This window comes from Somniosus microcephalus, chromosome 29 (assembly GCF_052327205.1).
Source record: "Somniosus microcephalus isolate GS21.2 chromosome 29, FLI_Smic_1.0, whole genome shotgun sequence".
In the NCBI taxonomy this organism is placed as follows: Eukaryota; Metazoa; Chordata; class Chondrichthyes; order Squaliformes; family Somniosidae; genus Somniosus; species Somniosus microcephalus.
The window spans coordinates 22,623,792-22,649,089 of record NC_141015.1 but is presented as its reverse complement, the minus strand read 5'-3'; the positions used below and the strand labels follow the sequence as shown (position 1 = coordinate 22,649,089).

Sequence of the window (25,298 nt, the reverse complement as noted above, 5' to 3'; positions counted from 1 at the left end):
GGGAAGAGAGAGAGGGGCGGGGGGAAGAGAGAGAGGGGCGGGGGGAAGAGAGAGAGGGGCGGGGGGAAGAGAGAGAGGGGCGGGGGGAAGAGAGAGAGGGGCGGGGGAAGAGAGAGAGGGGCGGGGGGAAGAGAGAGAGGGGCGGGGGGAAGAGAGAGAGGGGCGGGGGGAAGAGAGAGAGGGGCGGGGGAAGAGAGAGAGGGGCGGGGGAAGAGAGAGAGGGGCGGGGGGAAGAGAGAGAGGGGCGGGGGGAAGAGAGAGAGGGGCGGGGGGAAGAGAGAGAGGGGCGGGGGGAAGAGAGAGAGGGGCGGGGGGAAGAGAGAGAGGGGCGGGGGGAAGAGAGAGAGGGGCGGGGGGAAGAGAGAGAGGGGCGGGGGGAAGAGAGAGGGGCGGGGGGAAGAGAGAGAGGGGCGGGGGGAAGAGAGAGAGGGGCGGGGGGAAGAGAGAGAGGGGCGGGGGGAAGAGAGAGAGGGGCGGGGGGAAGAGAGAGAGGGGCGGGGGGAAGAGAGAGAGGGGCGGGGGGAAGAGAGAGAGGGGCGGGGGGAAGAGAGAGAGGGGCGGGGGGAAGAGAGAGAGGGGCGGGGGGAAGAGAGAGAGGGGCGGGGGGAAGAGAGAGAGGGGCGGGGGAAGAGAGAGAGGGGCGGGGGGAAGAGAGAGAGGGGCGGGGGGAAGAGAGAGAGGGGCGGGGGGAAGAGAGAGAGGGGCGGGGGGAAGAGAGAGAGGGGCGGGGGGAAGAGAGAGAGGGGCGGGGGGAAGAGAGAGAGGGGCGGGGGGAAGAGAGAGAGGGGCGGGGGGAAGAGAGAGAGGGGCGGGGGGAAGAGAGAGAGGGGCGGGGGGAAGAGAGAGAGGGGCGGGGGGAAGAGAGAGAGGGGCGGGGGGAAGAGAGAGAGGGGCGGGGGGAAGAGAGAGAGGGGCGGGGGGAAGAGAGAGAGGGGCGGGGGGAAGAGAGAGAGGGGCGGGGGGAAGAGAGAGAGGGGCGGGGGGAAGAGAGAGAGGGGCGGGGGGAAGAGAGAGAGGGGCGGGGGGAAGAGAGAGAGGGGCGGGGGGAAGAGAGAGAGGGGCGGGGGGAAGAGAGAGAGGGGCGGGGGAAGAGAGAGAGGGGCGGGGGAAGAGAGAGAGGGGCGGGGGGAAGAGAGAGAGGGGCGGGGGGAAGAGAGAGAGGGGCGGGGGGAAGAGAGAGAGGGGCGGGGGGAAGAGAGAGAGGGGCGGGGGGAAGAGAGAGAGGGGCGGGGGGAAGAGAGAGAGGGGCGGGGGGAAGAGAGAGAGGGGCGGGGGGAAGAGAGAGAGGGGCGGGGGAAGAGAGAGAGGGGCGGGGGAAGAGAGAGAGGGGCGGGGGGAAGAGAGAGAGGGGCGGGGGGAAGAGAGAGAGGGGCGGGGGGAAGAGAGAGAGGGGCGGGGGGAAGAGAGAGGGGGGCGGGGGGAAGAGAGAGGGGGCGGGGGAAGAGAGAGGGGGGCGGGGGGAAGAGAGAGGGGGGCGGGGGGAAGAGAGAGGGGGGCGGGGGGAAGAGAGAGGGGGGCGGGGGGAAGAGAGAGGGGGGCGGGGGGAAGAGAGAGGGGGGCGGGGGGAAGAGAGAGGGGGGCGGGGGGAAGAGAGAGGGGGGCGGGGGGAAGAGAGAGGGGGGCGGGGGGAAGAGAGAGGGGGGCGGGGGGAAGAGAGAGGGGGGCGGGGGGAAGAGAGAGGGGGGCGGGGGGAAGAGAGAGGGGGCGGGGGGAAGAGAGAGGGGGGCGGGGGGAAGAGAGAGGGGGGCGGGGGGAAGAGAGAGGGGGGCGGGGGGAAGAGAGAGGGGGGCGGGGGGAAGAGAGAGAGGGGCGGGGGGAAGAGAGAGAGGGGGCGGGGGGAAGAGAGAGAGGGGGCGGGGGGAAGAGAGAGAGGGGGCGGGGGGAAGAGAGAGAGGGGCGGGGGGAAGAGAGAGAGGGGCGGGGGGAAGAGAGAGAGGGGCGGGGGGAAGAGAGAGAGGGGCGGGGGGAAGAGAGAGAGGGGCGGGGGGAAGAGAGAGAGGGGCGGGGGGAAGAGAGAGAGGGGCGGGGGGAAGAGAGAGAGGGGCGGGGGGAAGAGAGAGAGGGGCGGGGGGAAGAGAGAGAGGGGCGGGGGGAAGAGAGAGAGGGGCGGGGGGAAGAGAGAGAGGGGCGGGGGGAAGAGAGAGAGGGGCGGGGGGAAGAGAGAGAGGGGCGGGGGGAAGAGAGAGAGGGGCGGGGGGAAGAGAGAGAGGGGCGGGGGGAAGAGAGAGAGGGGCGGGGGGAAGAGAGAGAGGGGGCGGGGGAAGAGAGAGAGGGGCGGGGGGAAGAGAGAGAGGGGCGGGGGGAAGAGAGAGAGGGGCGGGGGGAAGAGAGAGAGGGGCGGGGGGAAGAGAGAGAGGGGCGGGGGGAAGAGAGAGAGGGGCGGGGGGAAGAGAGAGAGGGGCGGGGGGAAGAGAGAGAGGGGCGGGGGGAAGAGAGAGAGGGGCGGGGGGAAGAGAGAGAGGGGCGGGGGGAAGAGAGAGAGGGGCGGGGGGAAGAGAGAGAGGGGCGGGGGAGAGAGGGGCGGGGAAGAGAGAGAGGGGCGGGGGGAAGAGAGAGAGGGGCGGGGGAAGAGAGAGAGGGGCGGGGGGAAGAGAGAGAGGGGCGGGGGAAGAGAGAGAGGGGCGGGGGGAAGAGAGAGAGGGGCGGGGGGAAGAGAGAGAGGGGCGGGGGAAGAGAGAGAGGGGCGGGGGGAAGAGAGAGAGGGGCGGGGGGAAGAGAGAGAGTGGCGGGGGAAGAGAGAGAGGGGCGGGGGGAAGAGAGAGAGGGGCGGGGGGAAGAGAGAGAAGGGGCGGGGGAAGAGAGAGAGGGGCGGGGGGAAGAGAGAGAGGGGCGGGGGGAAGAGAGAGAGGGGCGGGGGGAAGAGAGAGAGGGGCGGGGGGAAGAGAGAGAGGGGCGGGGGGAAGAGAGAGGGGCGGGGGAAGAGGGAGAGGGGCGGGGGGAAGAGAGAGAGGGGCGGGGGGAAGAGAGAGAGGGGCGGGGGGAAGAGAGAGAGGGGCGGGGGGAAGAGAGAGAGGGGCGGGGGAAGAGAGAGAGGGGCGGGGGGAAGAGAGAGAGGGGCGGGGGGAAGAGAGAGAGGGGCGGGGGGGAAGAGAGAGAGGGGCGGGGGGGAAGAGAGAGAGGGGCGGGGGGGAAGAGAGAGAGGGGCGGGGGGGAAGAGAGAGAGGGGAGGGGGGAAGAGAGAGAGGGGCGGGGGAAGAGAGAGAGGGGCGGGGGGAAGAGAGAGAGGGGCGGGGGGGAAGAGAGAGAGGGGCGGGGGGGAAGAGAGAGAGGGGCGGGGGGGAAGAGAGAGAGGGGCGGGGGGAAGAGAGAGAGGGGCGGGGGGAAGAGAGAGAAGGGCGGGGGGAAGAGAGAGAAGGGCGGGGGGAAGAGAGAGAAGGGCGGGGGGAAGAGAGAGAGGGGCGGGGGGAAGAGAGAGAGGGGCGGGGGGAGAGAGAGAGAGAGAGGGGCGGGGGGAAGAGAGAGAGGGGCGGGGGGAAGAGAGAGAGGGGCGGGGGAAGAGAGAGGGGCGGGGGGAAGAGGGAGAGGGGCGGGGGGAAGAGAGAGAGGGGCGGGGGGAAGAGAGAGAGGGGCGGGGGGAAGAGAGAGAGGGGCGGGGGGAAGAGAGAGAGGGGCGGGGGGAAGAGAGAGAGGGGCGGGGGGAAGAGAGAGAGGGGCGGGGGGGAAGAGAGAGAGGGGCGGGGGGGAAGAGAGAGAGGGGCGGGGGGGAAGAGAGAGAGGGGCGGGGGGGAAGAGAGAGAGGGGCGGGGGGGAAGAGAGAGAGGGGCGGGGGGGAAGAGAGAGAGGGGCGGGGGGGAAGAGAGAGAGGGGCGGGGGGGGAAGAGAGAGAGGGGCGGGGGGGAAGAGAGAGAGGGGGTGGGGGGAAGGGAGAGAGGGGGTGGGGGGGAGAGAGGGGGTGGGGGGGAGAGAGGGGGTGGGGGGGAGAGAGGGGGTGGGGGGGAGAGAGGGGGTGGGGGGGAGAGAGGGGGTGGGGGGGAGAGAGGGGGTGGGGGGGAGAGAGGGGGTGGGGGGGAGAGAGGGGGTGGGGGGGAGAGAGGGGGTGGGGGGGAGAGAGGGGGTGGGGGGGAGAGAGGGGGTGGGGGGGAGAGAGGGGGTGGGGGGGAGAGAGGGGGTGGGGGGGAGAGAGGGGGTGGGGGGGAGAGAGGGGGTGGGGGGGAGAGAGGGGGTGGGGGAAGAGAGAGAGCGCGAGTGGGGGAGAGAGAGCGGGGGTGGGGGAAGAGAGAGAGCGCGAGTGGGGGAAGGGAGAGAGAGCGGGGGTGGGGGAAGAGAGAGAGCGCGAGTGGGGGAAGAGAGAGAGCGCGAGTGGGGGGAGAGAGAGAGCGCGAGTGGGGGGAAGAGAGAGGGGGGTGGGGGGGGGGAAGAGAGAGGGGGGTGGGGGGGGAAGAGAGAGGGGGGTGGGGGGGGAAGAGAGAGGGGGGTGGGGGGGGGAAGAGAGAGGGGGGTGGGGGGGGAAGAGAGAGGGGGGTGGGGGGGGAAGAGAGAGGGGGGTGGGGGGGGAAGAGAGAGGGGGGTGGGGGGGGGGGGAAGAGAGAGGGGGTGGGTGAAAGAGAGGGGGGTGGGGGGGAAGGGCGAGGGGGGGTGGGGGGGGAAGAGAGAGGGGGGTTGGGTGAGAGAGAGGGGTGGGGGTTAGGGAGGGAGTGGGAGAAAGAGGAGCTGTGCGTTAGACAATTGGGCTTTTCCAGCACCTCCTATATGACGAGAGACGAGAGAAACTGGGAATCTTTTCATCAGAAAGAGAAGGTTAAGAGGAGACCTGATAGAGGTGTTCAAAAAGTTGAGGTTTTGACAAAGCGAGTTAGGCAAAACTGTTTCCGCTGGCCAGTAAGTTGGTAACTAGAAGGTAGAAATTTAAGATCATCACCAAAGGAACAAGGGCAGAGGTTAGGAGAATTTATTTTTTATGCTGAAGGTTGTTAAAACATGGAATGCCCCAACAGAAACAGTGGTGGAAGCAGAATTCATAACTGCTTTTCAAAGAGAAGTGTATACATATTTAAAAATGAAAAATGTACAAGGGCTTGGGAAAAGGATAGGGGAACGAAACTGTGTGGAATGCTTTTTCCAGGAACTGGCAAAGGTTCAGTGCACTAAATGCATCGTTCCATGCTGTAAACCTCGGGGATTCTATTAATGCCAGGGGATCTCAGTCTACTAGAACAAGCCAAGTTTAGTATCTCACTCAAGAGATGTGCCTACCAACACAGCATCTTTGGAATTCTCCGTCCCAGAGGGCTGTGGATGCTCAGTCGTTGAGTATATTCAAGACTGAGATCGTTAGATTTTTGGACTCTCGGGGAATCGAGGGATGTGGAGATCGGGCGGGAGAGTGGAGTTGAGGTCGATGATCAGCCATGATCTTATTGAATGGCGGAGCAGGCTCGAGGGGCCATATGGCCTACTCCTGCTCCTATTTCTTATGTTATGACGTTCTTGAGGTGGTATCCAATCTGATCACTAGGACCCATAAGCAGGTGAAATAGATTTTTAAATTCTGGACTGATGAGATAAGAACATAAGAAGTAGGAGCAGGAGTCGGCCATACGGCCCCTCGGGCCTGCTCCGCCATTCAATAGGATCATGGCTGATCTGAATCTAGACTCACGTCCACTTCCCTGCCCTCTCCCCGTAACCCCTAATTCCCTTATCTGCTAGGACAATGTCTATCTCCATTTAAAATTTATTTAATGTTGCAGCTTCCACAGCTCTCTGGGGTAGCAAATTCCATAGATTTACTACCTTCTGAGTGAAGAAGTTTCTCCTCATCTCAGTTCTGAAAGGGCAGCCCCTTATTCTAAGATTATGCCCCCTAGTTCTAGTCTCACCCATCAGTGGAAACATCCTCACCGCATCCACCCGATCAAGCCCCCTCACAATCTTATATGTTTCGATAAGATCGCCTCTCATTCTTCTGAACTCCAATGAGTAGAGGCCCAACCTACTCAACCTTTCCTCATACGTCAACCCCCTCATCTCCGGAATCAACCGAGTGAACCTTCTCTGAACTGCCTCGAGAGCAGGTATATCTTTTCTTAAATATTGCTCACATTTCAGAAATTTTGCTCACATTTCAGAAATAAGTTTTAAATTGTTGACTTCATGTTCAACGCTACTCAAGTTGCACATTTACATTGACCAATTATCTGCTCAAGATAACAGTGCATAAAAAAACCAAATAAAACACTTACAGCTTCTACTTCCGCAGGATCATACCAAACATTAATGTAAGGGTGTTGCAGAGCATCATCCACAGAGATCCTCTTCGATGCATCTATTACAAGCATTTTACATAACAAATCTCTGGCTTGACTTGCTGTAACACAGAAGGGAAGCCTCCAGATAAGTATTGCATAGATCATTAACCTGAATATCTGTAACCATAACGTACATCGTGTAATAAGCATAATGAAAAAGTGATTTCAGAACTGAATTGCTTTGCTCGTCAGTAACCAGCCAGACACACCGGGATCCAAATACCTGTAGCTGGTGCTTCGGACACAAAAGAGCAATCATTATATTTGTCCAAACACATGCATGAAACTAAGTTAGTGGTGTGCAACTTAATTTCTTCAACTTGGAAAGAAGAACAAATTAACCTGCATTCATATAGTGCCTTTCATGGCCTCAGGAAGTAGCCAATTAAATACTTGTTGAAGTGTAGTCACTGCTATAATGTAGGAAAACATGGCAGCCAATTTGCACACAGCAAGGTGCCACAAAAATCAGATAAAAAGTCACACAGATTCTGTTTTTTGTTAAATAAATCGATTGAGGGCACTAGGAGAACGCCACCGCTCTTCAAAAAGGGCCATTGGGTTCTTTTACGCCCACCTGATAGAGGAAGAGTGTTTAACGTCTCAGCCAGCAGTGCAGCACTCCCTCGGGACTTTATTGGAGCATGAGCCCAGATGATAGAAACATAGAAGATAGGAGCAGGAGTAGGCCATTCGGCCCCTCAAGCCTGCTCCGCCATTCAATGCGATCATGGCTGATCATCCAAATTCAGTACCCGGTTCCTGCTTTCTCCCCATATCCCTTGATCCCTTTAGCCTTAAGAAATATATCCAACTCCTTCTTGAATATATTTAATGTATTGGCCTCTACTGCCTTCTGTGGTAGAGAATTCCACAGGTTCACCACTCTCTGGGTGAAGAAATTCCTCCTCATCTCTGTCCTAAATGGCTTACCCCTTATCCTTAGACTGTGACCACTGGTTCTGGACTCCCCCGCCATCGGGAACATCCTTCCTGCATCTAGTCTGTCCAGTCCTGTCAGAATTTTATAAGTTTCAATGATGTGCTCAAGTCTCTGGAAGGGGGCTGGAACCTATGACCTTCTGACTCAGAGTTGAGAGCGCGATCACTGAGCCAAGGCCAACACCAATTTAGAGGCACAAATTTCAGTCAACAAGCTAGGTCATCAGCTACATGGACTGTGCACACGCTAAAAGGACAGGAGAATGGGACCAAGTGGATTGGTTTTCAAAGAGCCAACACAGGTATACTGGGCTCAAAGGCCTCCTTCAGTGCTGTAAAATGTTATAATTACTCGGCATCATTTGGAATCACTGCGACTGTAGCTGCTTCAGGTCAAGCGGCTCTCACTTAAATAAGAGCTGCCATACACAATGGTCTTTCTTTGAAACTGGATAGAAAATACTGAGAAATAAAGGGTTTGCTTTTTATTAATCTATTTGGGGAGGTTACTTGGTTGCCAAGATCTCTACAAAAGTCCAACTTTTAAGATATTTTGTCTGATGTTATATCAATGGACAGGGCTCACGTGTGAACGGGGTGCTGGATGTTTCAACAGTGGAACCAACAGAACCTAGACAACAAAACAATACCAATTTAACAGCCCAGTATCTGAAATGTTACATAGTGCAGTGGCACTGTGGATGCTGCTGAAGGCATCCTAGTAGTTCAATAATTAAATGCACAATTTGCAAACAATCCAGAATTTGAGTTCTGGGCCACTGTACGAACATACCATCACCTGGGTGAATTCGGTTACTTCTCAGGCAGGCTATAAAGACTGGCCAAACAGAAGTGCGGGGTTTCGACTCCACGGAGGGACGGCGGTCAGTCAGGGCTGAGTCTACAGCACTGTGGGCTAGAAGTTCGTCTCGGGCGGTGGTGCAGGAACAGGAGGTATCGATCGGCCGCCCGTTATACGCAGAGCCTGATATAATGTTCCATTGCAGTCAATGCAACTGAATGTCAGGTGCAGCGTATAACGGGCCGCCGATCCGACACCGCCCGAGACAAATTTCTACCCCTCCCCTAAATGTTCTGATCATCTGGCTGTTGAACACTTGGGAAGAAGTGTATTTATTGGAGCCCAGGTCTACTGGGGTGACCTATATGAGCTTTGGGAGAAGTATTATTCTCTCTAAACAGTGCACTTTATTCTGGTGAGCAGCAATGCAAATATACCAATATAAAAACAGCATCTCCCCACCCCCCGAGACTGTAAAAACAAAACATTTCCATTACCTTTCAGTTTATTGTGCTCAGAGTCGGCAGGGAAGAGGACGTCTGGAAAGAGTTTCTCAAAACTGTAGCCTGTGTACTTGGGCCTGTTCTCAACGTATGTCCGAACTGTAGGCTGCAGCTTCTTCATGAACTCAGAGGCTGGCGTTCCTAATTGTTCAATCACTTTGTTCCATTGATCAATATCTAGTTAGGTAGCTGAGAAAAATACTGCAGATGTGGCACACAGGAAAAAACAGCTGAGCTGTTTCAATAACTTTAGCATTGTCACTTTGAAGTTACTTGGGTAATATTTGCTTATTCGGAACTTTAAAATATGAATTTGAAACCATTATATTAAACTGTTAAAGCATGGGACTTGATGAAATACCTCTTTTCTAAAATTAAGAGACACTGTCTCTTTTTCTTGGCTATATAGAATCTCAAAGGTTCTTAAAATGGACGAATAAAAAGCAAAATACTGCAATTACTGGTAATTTAGATATATACTTACTTTTAACCAGTTTGAATGCTGCAGTGTCATATTGAAAGGTTATACAAACAAGCTGGAAATTTCCACCGATTCAATCATCTTAAGTTTACTGTTAGCACCTTGGAAAGTTACAACCCGGGTGGTACACCGAATACAGAAACGTACGTGTTTCAAAGTTCACCACAGAAATTTCAATTAACAAAAGGGACACTGTAGCTTTAAACATGGGTTTGGCTTAGATCCCAACTAAATTACAGCTGCATTTAAATCACAGGCGTCACTAAAGCACCTAAAAACAGGAGGGCGAATGAAGTGGGAATAAAGGCGATCCAATGCAGTGACACACAACATGCAATAATGAAACAGGACAGGTTTAATATCAATACAATCGGTTTAAATTCAGAGGCTGCCTCTTTAAATTGTAAAATGTTAATACTGGCCATAAATGTTTTAGTGTATTACTGAGGTGAAGACACTTTTAAAACGATTATTCATCAGTGAACATAGAACTACAGTATATTCATAACAATTTTTCAGCTAATCTGAGAACGTGATTTGGTATTATGTCATTCTGATTAAGCACAACTGTCAGTTTTCTGGTTTATTCATTCCTGTTTGAGGAGTCCATTTAGACACATTCAATGTGCATTTAACTGCTGGTGTCAAATAGATTAAGTACCAACTGAAATAAATTCACAAGCTACATAGTTACCCTGATGGCTCAACAAGATTACAGTGAGTAGTATGTAACAGCAGGATGGTCTCGAGCTCAATCTCCGGCCCGGTCTGTGCAGAGTTCACTGATCTTAGTTGCGTGTGTTTGTGTGAGAGAGATCTCAGTCAGGGCAGTTGCAGGGTTACGACAATTGGTTTCTAAGTTCATGGATTATTAATCTTCGCTGGTTCTGTGCAAGAAAGACAGACAGATTCATGTCTGCGATACACCGGGCCTACAGTAGAGAGTCAGGGCTCAAGGATTCACGTTGGGGAAAGCACGGTTGCCTATGGAACGGCATCTCAGTGAGAAGTCAGTGTCTCTTGCGGAGGAGGCAAGGTGAGGAGAGGGAGAAAAAAATATTCATGAGGTACTGGATACCAAGAAGTTAAATCCGATTTTTAAAAAAAATGGAAATATTCCATGTTCTCAAATGTCTTGCGCTCAGGCATCTCTTAGGGCTGCTCTGTAATTGGTCAATTGCTGTTGCCAAAAAAGACGTGTGGGGAATGGCTTTGACTCCACTTGCATCGCCCCACAATAACATGGCTGAGACCAGAACAACAAACTCTTGGGGAGAGGGGAGATCAGGAACATAGGCCATGTCCTACCATTGTGTAAAACCATGTAATGGAATTTCAATGCTAAACCTGAATTTTAAATCACTTCATTGTATCAACAGAAATGCAAGATGGATTAATGACACATGCAAGGAAAATCGGATAATGCTCTAAACAGGCTGAATGTGCTATACAACTGCTTCATCCATGCAACATCCTAGCACAGGAAGGAAGAAAACAAGTACAATGGCTTGCAAACACAAGGGATTCTGGTCTACTAAACTGGACCTTTGAACACTATGCTCAAGGTCAAAGGGAAGGATACGATCTGTACCAGGGAACAACACACCACCTCTGATCATTTCTCCCATGATGCACCCAACTGACCAGATATCAACTGAAAACAAAATGCAATGACATGAAATTAACATGCAGAAATTGGATTCAAAGGAAAAGATAAAACAGACAAACAAGGACAAGTTGTGATATGACTGATACATGTTGACGAATGCTGGAGAAAGAGGCTGTTTGTGTCTGGCTCCTGAACAGCAATCTTGAATTACAAGAGCGGATCGAGGTTTACTCAAATCCTGTTCAAAAATGTCAATCTTGTGATTCTGTCCATGCAATCATCAGCTATTTCTTACCAGTGAAGACCTGCTTCAGGTTAATGTTTCTGAATGTGGTCATAAAACAGTAACCTTTAATTACATACATAGGATATACGGCACAGAAACAGGCCATTGAGTCCATGCCAGCGTTTATGCTCCACACGAGCCTCCTCCCGTCTTTCCTCATCTAAATCTATCAGCATAACCCTCTACTCCCTTCTCCCTCATATGCTTGTCTAGCCTCCCCTTAAATGCATCTACACTATTTGCTTCAACCACTCCCGGTGGCAGCGAGTGGTTTGTGGTAATGATTCCCATGAGCAAGTGGAACTTCAAGGCGAGACATCACTAAAAGTTAATAGGAATTTTACAAAAAAAAAGTTTCTTTATTGCAGCACTAACATTCTTTTGTTAGATTCTGTGGAACTGCATGGGCCAGACACATACTAGCAATGTAGGGCTTCAGGAATATGGTCACAACAGATTTAGCATAGATGGTCAGTACATATAAACTTGGAAACATCGTCAAATTAACCAGCAGAGACTGTATGTCCCATCGCCAGATGCAGCCTCTCCAAAAGAGAGATTTGCAATTAAGAAAAAACGACAGGTCCTACCTGGGTAATTTGAAATCAAGGAAAGAAAGAGCAATTTAAAACTCTTATAAAGTTAAAAAAAACTGTATCAATTGTCGAGGGCTTTGGTTTCAAATGGCAAAATGCAAGTTGCCTTAACACAACCACTGCAAGCAGCATTAAGGATACAGTCCCTTCCTGGAAAGAGGATTTTGTGACGAACCATTTCTCCCATTATGCACCCAACAGACCATAAATCCACTACAAGTTTGTAGCATAAAAGAAGGGAAAGTTATTTTGTTGCAGCAGGTTTTACCAAAATTACTGTTTAGAATCAAAACACGACAAGTCTTACATGTACTGAGTGTGCGGGACACCCAGAAACATTACACAGCTGAAAAATCATATGACATATTAATGTAGCTCCCAATACAACTCCCCCCCCCCCCCCCACCCCACACCCAACTTTGTAACTATAACAAATGCAGTAATGACGCTATGTGATGGAGCACATTTACAGCACATACAGATGGATTAATAAAAAGAACACATCTATGCTCAGCACGTCAAATTCAATGTTACCATAAAATATACATTCATTTTACATATAGCGTCCCTCAATCCACGTGCTCTGCTCTGGCAGACTTTCCTTTACTACCAATGTTCATTAAGGATTAAGAACCTCTTCAGCATTTACTGGAAATGACTTTCATGAATTTCACTAAACATATTTTAGCATCAAAACATAGTAGATTGGCAAAATACAGCACTGTGGAAATATCCGTTATTAAAATGTAGCTTCTGTTGATGCATATTTCTGGAATTCTCTACGTATAAATTGCAGATAATAAAGTAATTCATATACTTAAGATACCACTGATGACACCGCTATATTAAAATGCACTTTCCCCACACAGAATGCTGATGTTAATCTCCCTCACTTTTAAGGAGCAAACTTGTGGAAGCTGTTTAGCCGCTGCTTTCTTTTTCAGGATTAAACACTTCCATATTTCAATCGAGCTGGCCCCAAACACTCATTTCCAGGTTTTATCTCGTTAGTCTGGAATAAATTTCAACTCAGGACCCAGAGGTGAAAGGTCCATGTACTTTGCAACCCAGTGCCTGTGCCTAGATTAACAAAAAGTCACCACTAACAACAGGTCCTACATGGAGCCATCCAGGACAACACAACTTCAGTATTTTTTTTTTGTTGAAAAAAGACTGACTGCAAGCTGAAGCTTTAAGTAGTTGCTGTTGGGGATAGTGTGGAAAGGTGGAGTGGAGGTAGAAATCATCCATGATCTTACTGACTGGCAGAGCAGGCTCGAAGAGTCAAATGACCTACTCCTATTTCTTATGTTTTGCTCCAAGCTGTGCTGTATTAAATAGGACAGAGGAGTCTTTTAAACATGGCTACAAAATTAAATCTGCAAAAATGGTCTAAAATTATATAATTCTTTGGTTACTAACCAAATTCTTTCTGAAGGGAATTTTAATTAGTTGCACAATTCAATTAAGGAAAGGAGTAAGAGTTCTTAAACTAGAAAAAACATAGCCATTTTTACTGAAGTTTGGAACCAGTTTACAGCTCCTACAGAATCTTACCGATAAGAACAAGCTTGCAGTAAGTTGGTGTGTCCTTATAACCAAATACTCCTTATCCCAACACTGCAGGACACATCAAGAATTTATCTTCACCTACTCACATATTCCCATTAGCTATAATTAAATCTACATTAGAAATTATTCAAATTAAGAACACAGATGGAAAGACTGGATGAGATTAAAACCTTTCTTTTGAATTTACAGTCAGAAATGTAATTGCAGTAATTTTATCCAGAATGATTCAATAGGGTGAGGACACTACCAATTCACTGGATCCAAAGAAACAAGCTTGTCTTCTGTCCCTCCAGTTATGCACATACTTTAGTATACACTAACCATTTTCTTTATATCCCATTCCTAGAATGACCTCTGGAGCACGATAGTATCGTGTAACCACATAAGGCGTCATCAGGAAACTAGTTCCTGCTGTTCTTGCTAGTCCAAAATCTAAGATCTTCAGCGTGCAGTCTGCTTTCACTACTATGTTACTTGGCTTCAGGTCCTAAAAGTTAGAAACAAAATCAAGTTTTTATTTGGTTGTGGGGGCACAAATTCTAGCCCATTCCTAACAGCATCAAAGTACAAATGAATTGAAAACACAGAACTAGTGGTAGAATTTAATAAAAGACAAACACAATATAGTACAGTAATATGACAGAGAGGCCTGGCTAAAGAGACACTAAAGGTACAGATATCAGGCTGTTGAGTGTGATGTGAAATCAGATCAGAGTTATACTGCTGGTTGCATGTCACTCCCTGCCTAGCAACAAAGGAGCTCTGTGAATGCATGCAAATGCACATATGCAGAGCTCTGCTCACCATCTTGTTAAATTTCAAGGTCAGGACTGTGGGCTCCCGCCTAACATTAGGAGGTAAATTTTGGTTTAGAAAGTTCCCAGGTGATCCAGCTGACCACCACAAAACCTGGCTTCAGTTGTGCTGCAGCCAATCCGAAACCCAAGCAACAACGAGACTACCTACTGGGGTTGGTCTCACATCTCCTGGCTTTAGTAAACTTGGGATCAAGATTGTAGACCTAACTCCAGAGTTACACGAGTGCGTTTGCATTGATACATATCTAAAGCCACTTCACACTGAATGCAGCAGCACAGAATGCCCCTTGTATTTAAGTATTCTTCTAATTTCTGTTTCATAGGAATAGCTCTCATTAGTTGTACTATCTTACAAGTAACAATGGGCTCAGAGAGGGTGTTGCATGCATCCCTGCTGCTGTGCAGTAATTCTATCTGTTCGACTGGAAGAAAAAAGTAAAAATCATACAACTAATAATTTTCGTTAATATTCACCAAAGCCAAATTATATTTTCTTATCAAATGTTGTCCAAACACTAGAATTTAATTTACAAAGCACAGAGAGATGATTTATTATCTCAGTGGGAAGGATCTGAGCGAGGATTCAGCTGCACTGTAATTAGTTCCTTTCCTACTAGAGAAATAGCAAATATATTCAGGAAGGGGAAAGTGTTTGGAACAGCTGAAATGATTGCAAACAGGACCTACTGATAAAGCCTATGCATTGTGTTTTGCCTTTCCTTGTGCAACAGAGACTTTATCAGAGAAGTGGACAAGCTACTTTATGAACTCCCCATAGAGTCTGAATAGAGGGATACGGGGGCAGGGTGGGAAGTAGTAATTAGTGGGAGGAGGCTTGTGTGGAATATAAACACAAGCATAGACCAGTTGGGCCGAATGGCCTGTTTCCGTGCTGTACATTCTATGTATAGACCATCTTCGACCCATATAGGTCAAGAAGGGACACAAGTTCAATCCTTGGTTTGTGCCGAGTTGGCTGATCTCCCAAAGGGTTCCAGAGCGGAAAGGATCAGGTTCAGCTATAATATCCTGTAGACTGATGAGGCTCACATGGGAATAATGGGCACATTGCCAGGGCACCTGAAGGCAACCTCTGCCTATGGAACTGTACCTCAGGAAGTGAGTCACCCATTCAGAAGGAAGGAGAAAATTGCTCAGAAAATGGGAAAGGAGAAACACAACTCACAGGCTTGATCAATGTGTCCTGTTCAATCAGTCCTTGTGAAGAACATTTAAGCTGTCCCAAACACTTTCTCCGACATTTCCCCCATCCTTCCTGAAAACAGCGGCCATTCATCCAGCGGCCACTTGGCACCTCAACCAAATGATCCTTCATTTGAATCTAGAAAGTGAATGTTGGTGGACCGATTGTGGATGCAGCACAGCCAATCCTATTCTTTCCACTAACACTTACAGCAGGGATCATTAGATATCAATCAAGGGAACCCAAGCTGCATTCCCCATCCTAGCCTAGAACTGAAGTCATAGTGTCTCCACCACTCTTGTAAATGCTTCCCTCCTTATCTGTGGGACTTAGTGCCACACAATGTATTTACATAATAAGCAATGGGCAGCTCGCTCTCCAAATGGTGCAGTTCCAGAACCAAGACATTTTGGATCAACAGATAAATACTATTTTCCACTATGAGTTTATAACGATATTCTGGCATCTGTTCAGCATTCAGTGTACTTCCAAGGACATTGCCTTAATGGATCTGTTTGCTGTAGCATAATGTCTGTGCATATCTGTTCAGGAACTTATAAGCACGAGACTCTTTCAGGTAGGATTTCAGAGAAATAGCTACAGTCAGCTTTTATTTAAAAAAAGATGCAAAAAATATGCTGCAATTACAACGATAGGAGTACAGCAAACACTAACGGAGACATTAAGGAAAAGCTGTAAGAGAAATGTTTTACTCAAGTCAGCTACAGTACTTTAATCCAAAATGTAATTCATTCTCAAATGACCGGTTGTTGTAGGCGGTGTGTGGAGTTGTGCTAGTGATATTTATAAAGAATCTGACACCTTCTAGTGTAGTAAAGGTCATTCGTAATTGGGCAGAAATGATGCAAGGATTAACATCAGTACTGGTAGAGGTCCAGCATATCATCTGGGAGCAGGGGAGAAAGAGGGGCAACTAAAAGAGGCAGGACAAAATACACCTGTATCAATAGGCTTGGTCTTCAACATGGATCGAAATATCAACTGCATCGATATATGGCATGAACAACAAGATTGTGTGTTAATAAGATGCTTATTTCAAAATCAGTTTGCACAAGGTAATGTGATCTTGGGAATCATATTCACTAGGACCAGGCCAGGAATTAATTTTAACTACAACTTTTGACAACCATCAGTTGGAACATGGGAGTAAAGGCAAGAGTGCAGTTTGGGCAACACAGCGGTTTCCGTTGTACGACACTGAGGTTGATGCTAGAGGTCTCCAAGCGAATCGCACTGGAGCTGAAGCGCAACCCTCCGGGGCAGAGGTTTTCATGGCCGAACAACCGATCCCAGACCACAGTGTACTGTAGTTGGTATCAAAAGTACAGCAAGGGCACGGCTGAAACTTTGCTGACAAGTCAGGCAAAAATGGAAATTTCAGTAAATAAAAAAAATCTTTCATTAATTTTTTTTTCCTCCAGGGGGAATAAATGTAGGAAATCTTCCTATTTGCTTGTCAATCTAAGTGTTATGCATGCACACATCATGATGCAAGATCAGTCTTCACAGCGATTTAAACCCAGAAAGCAAGATTGAGTTTTGGAGCAGCCAGTGTAAATCAGCTGTCCAAACCCGAAGCCATCTCAGGTGTGATCTGCTCTCATTCGCTTTGTGCGCTACCGCTGCACCCAACAGTTCAATGGCGGAGTCTGTACTCTGCAGATAATCAGCTGCACAGGCACATCGTGCAATGCCATTCCTCATTTTTAAAAATCTGGGTCTACTTTCCAACCCGTAGGAAAGGGCACCCTCCAGTCGATGGCATGTCCTTTTACAACCCTGGGTTAAATATAACTGTATATTGCACAGAGTACAATGATAGAAGAGCCCCAAAAATAAATCTTCTGCTAAAGTCCTCGGATAATTTGCAAAGGGATTGCAAAAATAAAATTGGCTTAAGGCACTATGAATGCTTTAATATATGTTTTAAAGCACTAGGCCGTGAATTTTTCCAACAGAACTGTTCAGTTCATCGACCATCAACCTGCTTTATCACAAAGAAAACAGAGTGTTTCAAGCTGTTTTTCTATATTATCAGCAAACCTCAAGTTTCTATTGAGTTGTTACTGAAATGTACTTCCACCAAACACTGGTGAGCTGCTCCACAGAAAGGCACTGACAGGTATTAATTGTACTTCAGCTTAGAAAGACTGTTATCTTTCTATTTCTCAAGCAGCTGTCGCTCTGTGTTACTTGGCTTTATCCCACATGAACTCCCATATAGTGACTGCAGAGCACAGATTGTGTTTCAAACAAATGCGCGCACAATCCATTTTCCTATTTTAGAACTGCTGCTCTCCTAGGTTCTTTGGACATAGAGTGGAGTGGTCACCTTTTACCACGATAAAAAGGAGCTGCTTTGCTGAGAAATCTATTGATTTATCAGAGAATGTGCAAGGCTGTAGCTCCCTTAAAATAATTTCAGCAACAAAATCTTGTACTTTTTTCCCCTCTGCATTTCCTGCTATCAAACTTAGAGCCATTTTGTTTAGAAACTGGGAGAACAAGTTCAAGGCTAAAAGAATCTTTGTGATGTTACAATTAAATCTACTCATCAGCTGAATTTTAAACAGATATAACGCAATGTATAATACACCAATGAGATTCATTGTTATTTTCAAGTGCTATAATGCCAAAGTACATTTTTCTAGGTCTTATTGTGCGTAAGAGATTTGTGAAGATGGTACCAGGGATGAGGGACTTCCGTTAGGTGGACAGACTAGTGAAGCTGGGATTGTTCTCCTTAAAGCAGAGAAGGTTAAAGGGAGATTTCATAGAGGTGTTCAAAATCAAAAAAGGGTTTTGGTAAGAGTATTTCTGGAGAAACTGCTTAAAGTGGCAGAAGGGTCGGTAACCAGAAGACACAGATTTAAGGTCATTGGCAAAAGAACCAGAGGCGACATGAGGGGGAAAAAAATGTATGCAGCAAGTTGTTGTGATCTGGAACGCGCTGCCTGAAAGGGCGGTGGAAGCAGATTCAATAGTAACTTTCAAAAGGGAATTGGATCAATACTTGAAGGCGGGAACATTTTCAGAGCTTTTGAGGAAAGAGCAGGGGAGTGGGACGAATTGGATCGCTCATTCAAAGAGCCGTCACAGGCACGATGGGCCGAATGGCCTCCTTCGGTGCTGTATCATTCTATGATTCTAATTCTATTCCACAAACACACAATCTGCTCATGTTTAAAATCTTTGAAGCAAAAATGGCTGCGGCATTTCAAATAGTTTCAATGCCAGTGTCCTTCACCACTGTAAACCAGTCAGGCCCATTATAGGATGCATAACTAAAACCTTAGCCTAGATTCATTTCAGCATCTGCACTGAGCATTCTGTCTTGCAAGAAAAAGCAGAGATCAGAATTCAACCCATACTGCAGGTTTGCATTTCAACAATCGTGTAACAAGCAACAGCCATGACCTTTCCTCTCCCACCTCCAAAACAAGTGCACCACTGTTAGTTACAAAACACATTCATCCAATATATAATGCAACTGAAGAGGAGGGAACTAAAGAGGTTTGCTTTTTAAAAAAAAAATTTCAAACAGTAAATCTGTTCCAAAACAATCTGAAATCGCTTTAGATAACCCCAAAAAGTCATTTGTTTCCATAGCAAAGCCGCTTCCCTCATCAGACAACTAGCTGTTAACTTAGAGCACAAGAGTGTCTCTAGTTGTCAAATAATTCTTCCATCCCTCCTACCCTGTGGGGAGGGATTCCACCTCCCTCCACCAGTCTTAAAAGAAAGAATTGCATTTATATAGCGCCTTTCACGACCTCAGGGCATCCCAAAGCGCTTTACAATCAATGAAGTACTTTTTGGAGTGTAGTCACTGTTGTAATGTAGGAAACACGGCAGCAAAATTGTGCACAGCAAGCTCCCACACACAGCAATGAGATAATGACCAGATAATCTGTTTTAGTGATGTTGGTTGAGGGATAAATATTGGCCAGGACACCGGGGAGAACTCCCCTGCTCTTCTTCAGAATAGCGCCATGGGATCTTTTACATCCACCTTAGAGAGAAGACGGGGCCTCGGTTTAACGCCTCATCCGAAAGGCGGCACCCTCCGACGGTGCAGCACTCCCTCAGTACTGCACTAGAGTGTCAGCCTGGATTTTCGTGCTTAAGTCGCTGGAGTGGACAACCTTCTGACTCAGAGGCGAGAGTCTTAGGGAAATAAATCAATGTGGAAGATTGGTACAAACCTGCAGCTTGGGGATGCGCCTTCATAACACACTGCACCACAGCGGAACACCACCCAAAATATCGTTGCTGCCAAAATTATTTTGCCAATGGTTGGTTTCCTGGTGACCTTAACTGGTTAAATCTAGATTTAGCACAATACAAAATTCAGAAGACTCAACAATAAACATTACTTACCCGGTGTATAATGCCAGCTGAATGAAGGTGCTTGATGCCACACAGCATCTGATACAGTAGATAAGACATTCGCTCGTGGTCCAGCTCCATCTGAATCACCTGACAGAGATTGGCATCCATGAGCTCCATCACTATGTAACTGTCAGCAAGAAGTCATTCAGGGGGGGGAAAAAAATCACATTCATATGTCATTATGGACAATAATAAGGATGCATCAGAAAATTTAAATATATTGTTTCATTTAGTATCAAACTATTGTCACCATAACTAACTGCACTGCAAAAAAATTCACTAAGTGAAATGCTTTGGGACATTTCGGAAAGGTGTGATACAGTGCTACTTAAAAGTAAGCTTTCCTTCTTTATACTGCAATGGTAAATAAAATACTTACACATCTTGAAATTCCTCAAGTGATTTTTGTGGCGTAAATACATTCAGCAAACCAATTATCTGGAAGAAATTGAATATCCTGCAGTTAATGCAACAAACGTTCAATCCATGATAATTCTTAAGTTTATTTCTGTTTCATAGTCTATAATAAGGAAGAGCGTTATTAAATTTCATTGCTTAAGACATTTAAATTTAATTGCTAATAGTCATTAAGAAAACCGGCAAGCAGAACATATCACATAAAAATCATTTGCACTTCTCAAATTAGCATTTAATTAGTTAGAAAAATTGATTCCAATCAAGGAAATTGGGGAAGGTGGAGAACTACGATATATAAGACAGTCCCACCATGTCCTGTCAGAAAGGCCAGAAAACCTGAACAGGCAAAACAAGATGTTTGCAATATGGTATAATTGTTTTGGGGGGGGGAATTCCACAGCAGTATCCTTTGAAGCAGTATCCTTTGATTACTAAAGCTATTTAAGGCTTTGAATTACTTTATGCGGAGAAGCTTTAAAATGATCATGGGACGAACAGGACTTCAATCGGGTAAGAGCTTCGATGAATTCATGCAACCTACAGAACAGCTGATGTCAATTCGTTTCGAAAGCAGGTGGGAGCGTGCGTTTCTAACATGAGAAATATATGATTCTCATCTGATTTGCTGTTTCTATTATATGTTTTTTATTACAGTGGGCCAGCAATCCATTATTTTGCTGTTCCAGTAATTCCAAAGCTCAAGGCAAGAACAGAATTTATATTTTTTTAAATAGTGATTCATGGCCTTGTGGGAGAAAGGATGCCTGCTGTGATACTAAAACATGCCTGCTGTGATACTAAAACATACAGATAAGAAGGTCTCACATTTGATTCCTGGTCTATTCAACTATACTCAGCTGCTTCCTTGAGGCTTGTTTCAGAAGATCAGTGAAGAAACAAAATATTTACATGTTAAAGTTCAAGTGGGAAAAATTCGGTATTGACCATTTTAGGGCGCGAACATCACCTGGGCGCTAACTTTAGCGCCGGCGACCACAAAATTGAGTTTTAGCGCCCAAGAAGGAAGTGGAGCGCTAAATCAAGCATTCCACCTCCTTCTTAGAGCGCTAACATCAGAGCGCGGGGCAGAGACTTCAGCAGCGCTGCACACTGGGCCGTGCAGCGCTGCCACGTTCAAAGGCTCCTTCCCTCCCTTAAAAGGGCCATTGCTGCAGGCTCTGCAATTTAAAAAGTACCTACCTGGACCACCAAGGCAGCCGTGATCCCGCACGATCAGCCCGGCACTCAAGCAGAGTGCCGTGCTGATCGATCGCGGGCAGAAACCCGCGAAAAAAACTAGAACAGGAAAGTTAAGGTTTTTTTTTTCCCACTTAACTCGGCCACCTCGCCTTTAATCATCGCCCACAAAGCGGTCGGTCGCCCGATGCACGCCTCCTGCAGCTGTCGGTGTTTTTGACCTGCGCTGCTGCAGGGGGCGGAAGTCAATTTCGGGCCCGGGGCACTGCGCACAGCGATGACGTCACGATCTGCGGGCGAAGGAGATGGAGCGCAACGCTGTAGCACCACCCCAAAACTCCCGCCAAATATGGTGGGACGCGATGTCAGCGCCGCGCCCGGTCGCAAAGCCACCCAATTTCACCCCCCAAAACCTTTGTCCTTTGGGGTGATTTAATATACCACTAGAAATGGATTTCTCTTAACTGTTCATTCCTTCATAACTATTTCAGTCTCTGGAAATCTGAAGAGATGTTCATGATTTCCAGTTTAATTTGCAACACTGCATCGCATATATAGATCAAGAGAGGTTTGCTTGTGTTTACAGTTTGTGCTTTTTTCATGTAACTTCAGCACTCTTGGAGGACGAACTGAAAGTCAAAATTTAAATGTTCCAGAAAAATTGCAAACTTGACTGCTCATTTTTCATGTGTGAAACACACAGAAAGATGGAATTGTGCATTTACATTCATCGCTCTAGGATATCAGATGCATGAGATTTTTGACTATGGTTCTCAACTCATTCAGGCACAGTAAAGAATTTCCTCCAACGACTATTCCAGGCGGACTGGACACACTGAATCTTAGCTTTTTCTTTAATTGTAATTAGACCTCAAACCTAAACTTCGGGATGCTATCCAAGGAATGCCACTCGTCATTTTATGAAGCGTTAAGTTAAATTCCTGCATTTAATTCAGCATTTCTCTTGACTTAACAATCGTACTTTGTTGAATGTTAGAAGTTTTTCCAGTACTGGATTTTAAAAAAATAACTTTTAAATATAAAATATTGATTCCAAAACTTCCTATTTCTCCTCATAAAATCTTTTGAATTCAAACAGCTAATTATACAGCATTCATAAGATTTAGGTGAAAGGGAATTTTTTTTTTTTTTTTTTTTTTTTTTTTTTTTTTTAAAGTTGTTGAATCCAAAATGACTTGTATGTAAAAAGAAAAAGATTAATGAAGACAAATGTCGGTCCCTTACAGTCAGAAACAGGAGAATTTATAATGGGGAACAAGGAAATGGCAGAGCAATTAAACAAATACTTGGTTCTGTCTTCACGAAAGAGGACACAAATAACTTCCCAGAAATGCTAGTGAACCAAGAGTCTAATGAGAAGAAGAAATTAAAGGAAATTAGTATTAGTAAACAAATAGTGCTGGAGAAATTAATGGGACTGAAAGCTGATAAATCCCATGGGCCTGATAATCTGCATCCCAGAGTACTAAAAGAGGTAGCCATGGAAATAGTGGATGCATTGGTTGTCATCTTCCAAAACTCTATAGATTATGGAACAGTTCCTGCAGTTTGGAGGGTGGCAAATGTAACCCCACTATTCAAAAAAGGAGGTAGAGAAAACAGGGAACTACAGACCAATTAGCCTAACATCAGTAGTAGGGAAAATGCTAGAGTCTATTATAAAGGATGTGATAACAGAACACTTAGAAAATATCAACGGGATTAGACAAAGTCAACATGGATTTATGAAAGGGAAATCGTGTTTGACAAACCTGCTGGAGTTTTTTGAGGATGTAACTGGTAAAATAGATAAGGGAGAACCAGTGGATGTGGTGTATTTGGATTTTCAGAAGGCCTTTGATTAACCTCTTATGTGGGACTTTGTGTGCAAAATTAAAGCACATGGGATTGGGGGTAATATACTGGCATGGATTGAAAATTGGTTAACAGACAGGAAACAGAGAGTAGGAATAAATGGGTCTTTTTCAGGGTGGCAGGCGGTGACTAGTGGGGTACCGCAGGGATCAGTGCTTGGGCCCCAGCTATTCACAATATATAATGGGCAGCACGGTGGCATAGTGGTTAGCACTGTTGCCTCACAGCACCAGGGACCCGGGTTCAAATCCGGCCTCGGGCGACTGTCTGTGTGGAGTTTGCACATGCTCCCCGTGTTTGCGTGGGTTTTCTCCGGGTGCTCCGGTTTCCGCCCACAGTCCAAAGATGTGCGGGTTAGGATGATTGGCTATGATAAATTGACCCTTAGTGTTAGGGGGGTTAAATACGTGGGGTTACGGGGATCGGGTGGGATATGTGTCGGTGCAGGCTCGATGGGCCGAAATGGCCTCTATCTGCACTGTGGGGTTTCTGTGATATCAATGATTTGGATGAGGGAACCAAATGTAATATTTCCAAGTTTGCTGACGACACGAAACTAGGTGGGATTGTGAGTTGTGAGGAGGATGCAAAGAGGCTTCAAGGCGATTTAGACAAGTTGAGTGAGTGAGTAAATACATGGCAGATGCAGTATAACGTGGATAAGTGTGAAGTTATCCACTTCGGTAGGAAAAACAGAAAGGTAGAGTATTATTTAAATGGTGATAGATTGGGAAATGCTGATGTACAAAGGGACCTGGGTGTCCTTGTACACCAGTCACTGAAAGCAAACATGCAGGTGCAGCAAGCAGTTAGGAAGGCAAATGGTATGCTGGCCTTCATTGCAAGAGGATTTGAGTACAGGAGCAAGGATGTCTTACTACAGTTGTACAGGGCCTTGGTGAGACCACACCTGGAGTACTGTGGTTTTGGTCTCCTTACCTAAGAAAGGATATACTTGCCATAGAGGGAGTGCAGCGAAGGTTCACCAGGCTGATTCCTGGGATGGCAGGACTGTCGTATGAGGTGAGATTGGGTTGACTAGGCCTGTATTCACTAGAGTTTAGAAGAATGAGAGGGGAATCTCATTGAAACGTATAAAATTCTGACAGGGCTAGACAGACTAGATGCAGGGAGGATGTTTCCCCTGGCTGGGGGGTCTAGAACGAGGGGCCACAGTCTCAGGATACGGAGTAGGTCATTTAGGACTGAGATGAGGAGAAATTTCTTCACTCAGAGGGTGGTGAACCTGTGGAATTCTCTACCCCAGAGGGCTGTGGAGGCCAAGTCACTGAATATAGTTAAGAAGGAGATAGATAGATTTCTAGACACAAAAGGCATCAAGGTGTATGGGGAGAGAGCGGGAATATGGGATTGAGATAGAGGATCAGCCATGATCGTGTTGAATGGCGGAGCAGGCTCGAAGGGCCGAATGGCCGACTCCTGCTCCTATTTTTCTATGTTCTATGTTTCTATGACTTGTAGGTTTGAATTTTCCTCCTGTCACCAGAAGTGCATCAGGACAGGACTTCAACAGCAAGTGTGGTCATCAGCAGGAGATGGAAGTCTGCACAGGAGTCTGTTAGCCATTTGCTTACACCCTAAACTGTACAGGTTACATGAATAAGCAAGACCAATGGGAAAAATACTGCAAAGATTTGCTTTCAAATCAACTTATAAATATTTTGTAGATGTTAAAGGTTTTCTAAAAAAAAATTAAAAACAAAAATCAAACAATGTGCACTGGTGACATTACTGGGAAGGCGTTCGAGAAGTTACTGAATTAACATCTACTCGTCTATAGCACCCTGAATTAGATCACTCCATGTTAGGCGACCTTCCATTTACATGGTCAAAGGACTGTTTAAACAATATTCAAGAAATAGGGGGGGAAAATCAAAACATGTTCAAGTTAGTCATAAGCCTCTAATGGTTTTTTTGTAAAGAGAGGTTCTAATAGCAGGGCTCATTGGTCAACAACTTTGCCGTGACTTTGCAGGATAAAGTAACATATCAGAGCGGCTTACATTTTTATGGTTGACACACTTCATGAGGACTAATTCTCTGTAAGCCCTTTTTGCATGGGTCTGGTTTTGAAATGGTCGGCTGAGTTTCTTGATAGCCACATTCCTGTCAAGAATCGCATCGTAGGCTGCACTGTAATAGGAAAATAAAATGCCCAGAAAGACGGCGTAAGAAACAGCAGCGCACAGAAACATACTCGACTCAAATCTGGAAGTTTTCATACAACGCACGTGCTAACAGTGGACATCATGAAGGTATACTGATGCACAATACAATACTAAATTAACCACTACATACTGAAGAGAATAAAAAT

The 25,298-nt window shown here is 47.1% G+C and overlaps 1 protein-coding gene across 1 annotated transcript in view; it reads right to left on the bottom strand.

Moving 5' to 3' along the window:
• The window catches only part of mapk8a (mitogen-activated protein kinase 8a), a 115,250-nt gene that overhangs the window by 15,516 nt on the left and 74,436 nt on the right, over window positions 1-25,298 (bottom strand). Inside the window, 7 exon segments of the mRNA XM_085970361.1 lie at window positions 6,183-6,307; window positions 8,490-8,672; window positions 11,609-11,680; window positions 13,361-13,526; window positions 19,463-19,601; window positions 19,854-19,912; window positions 24,988-25,117. Of these exon segments, the coding sequence (XP_085826487.1) occupies window positions 6,183-6,307; window positions 8,490-8,672; window positions 11,609-11,680; window positions 13,361-13,526; window positions 19,463-19,601; window positions 19,854-19,912; window positions 24,988-25,117 (874 nt within the window).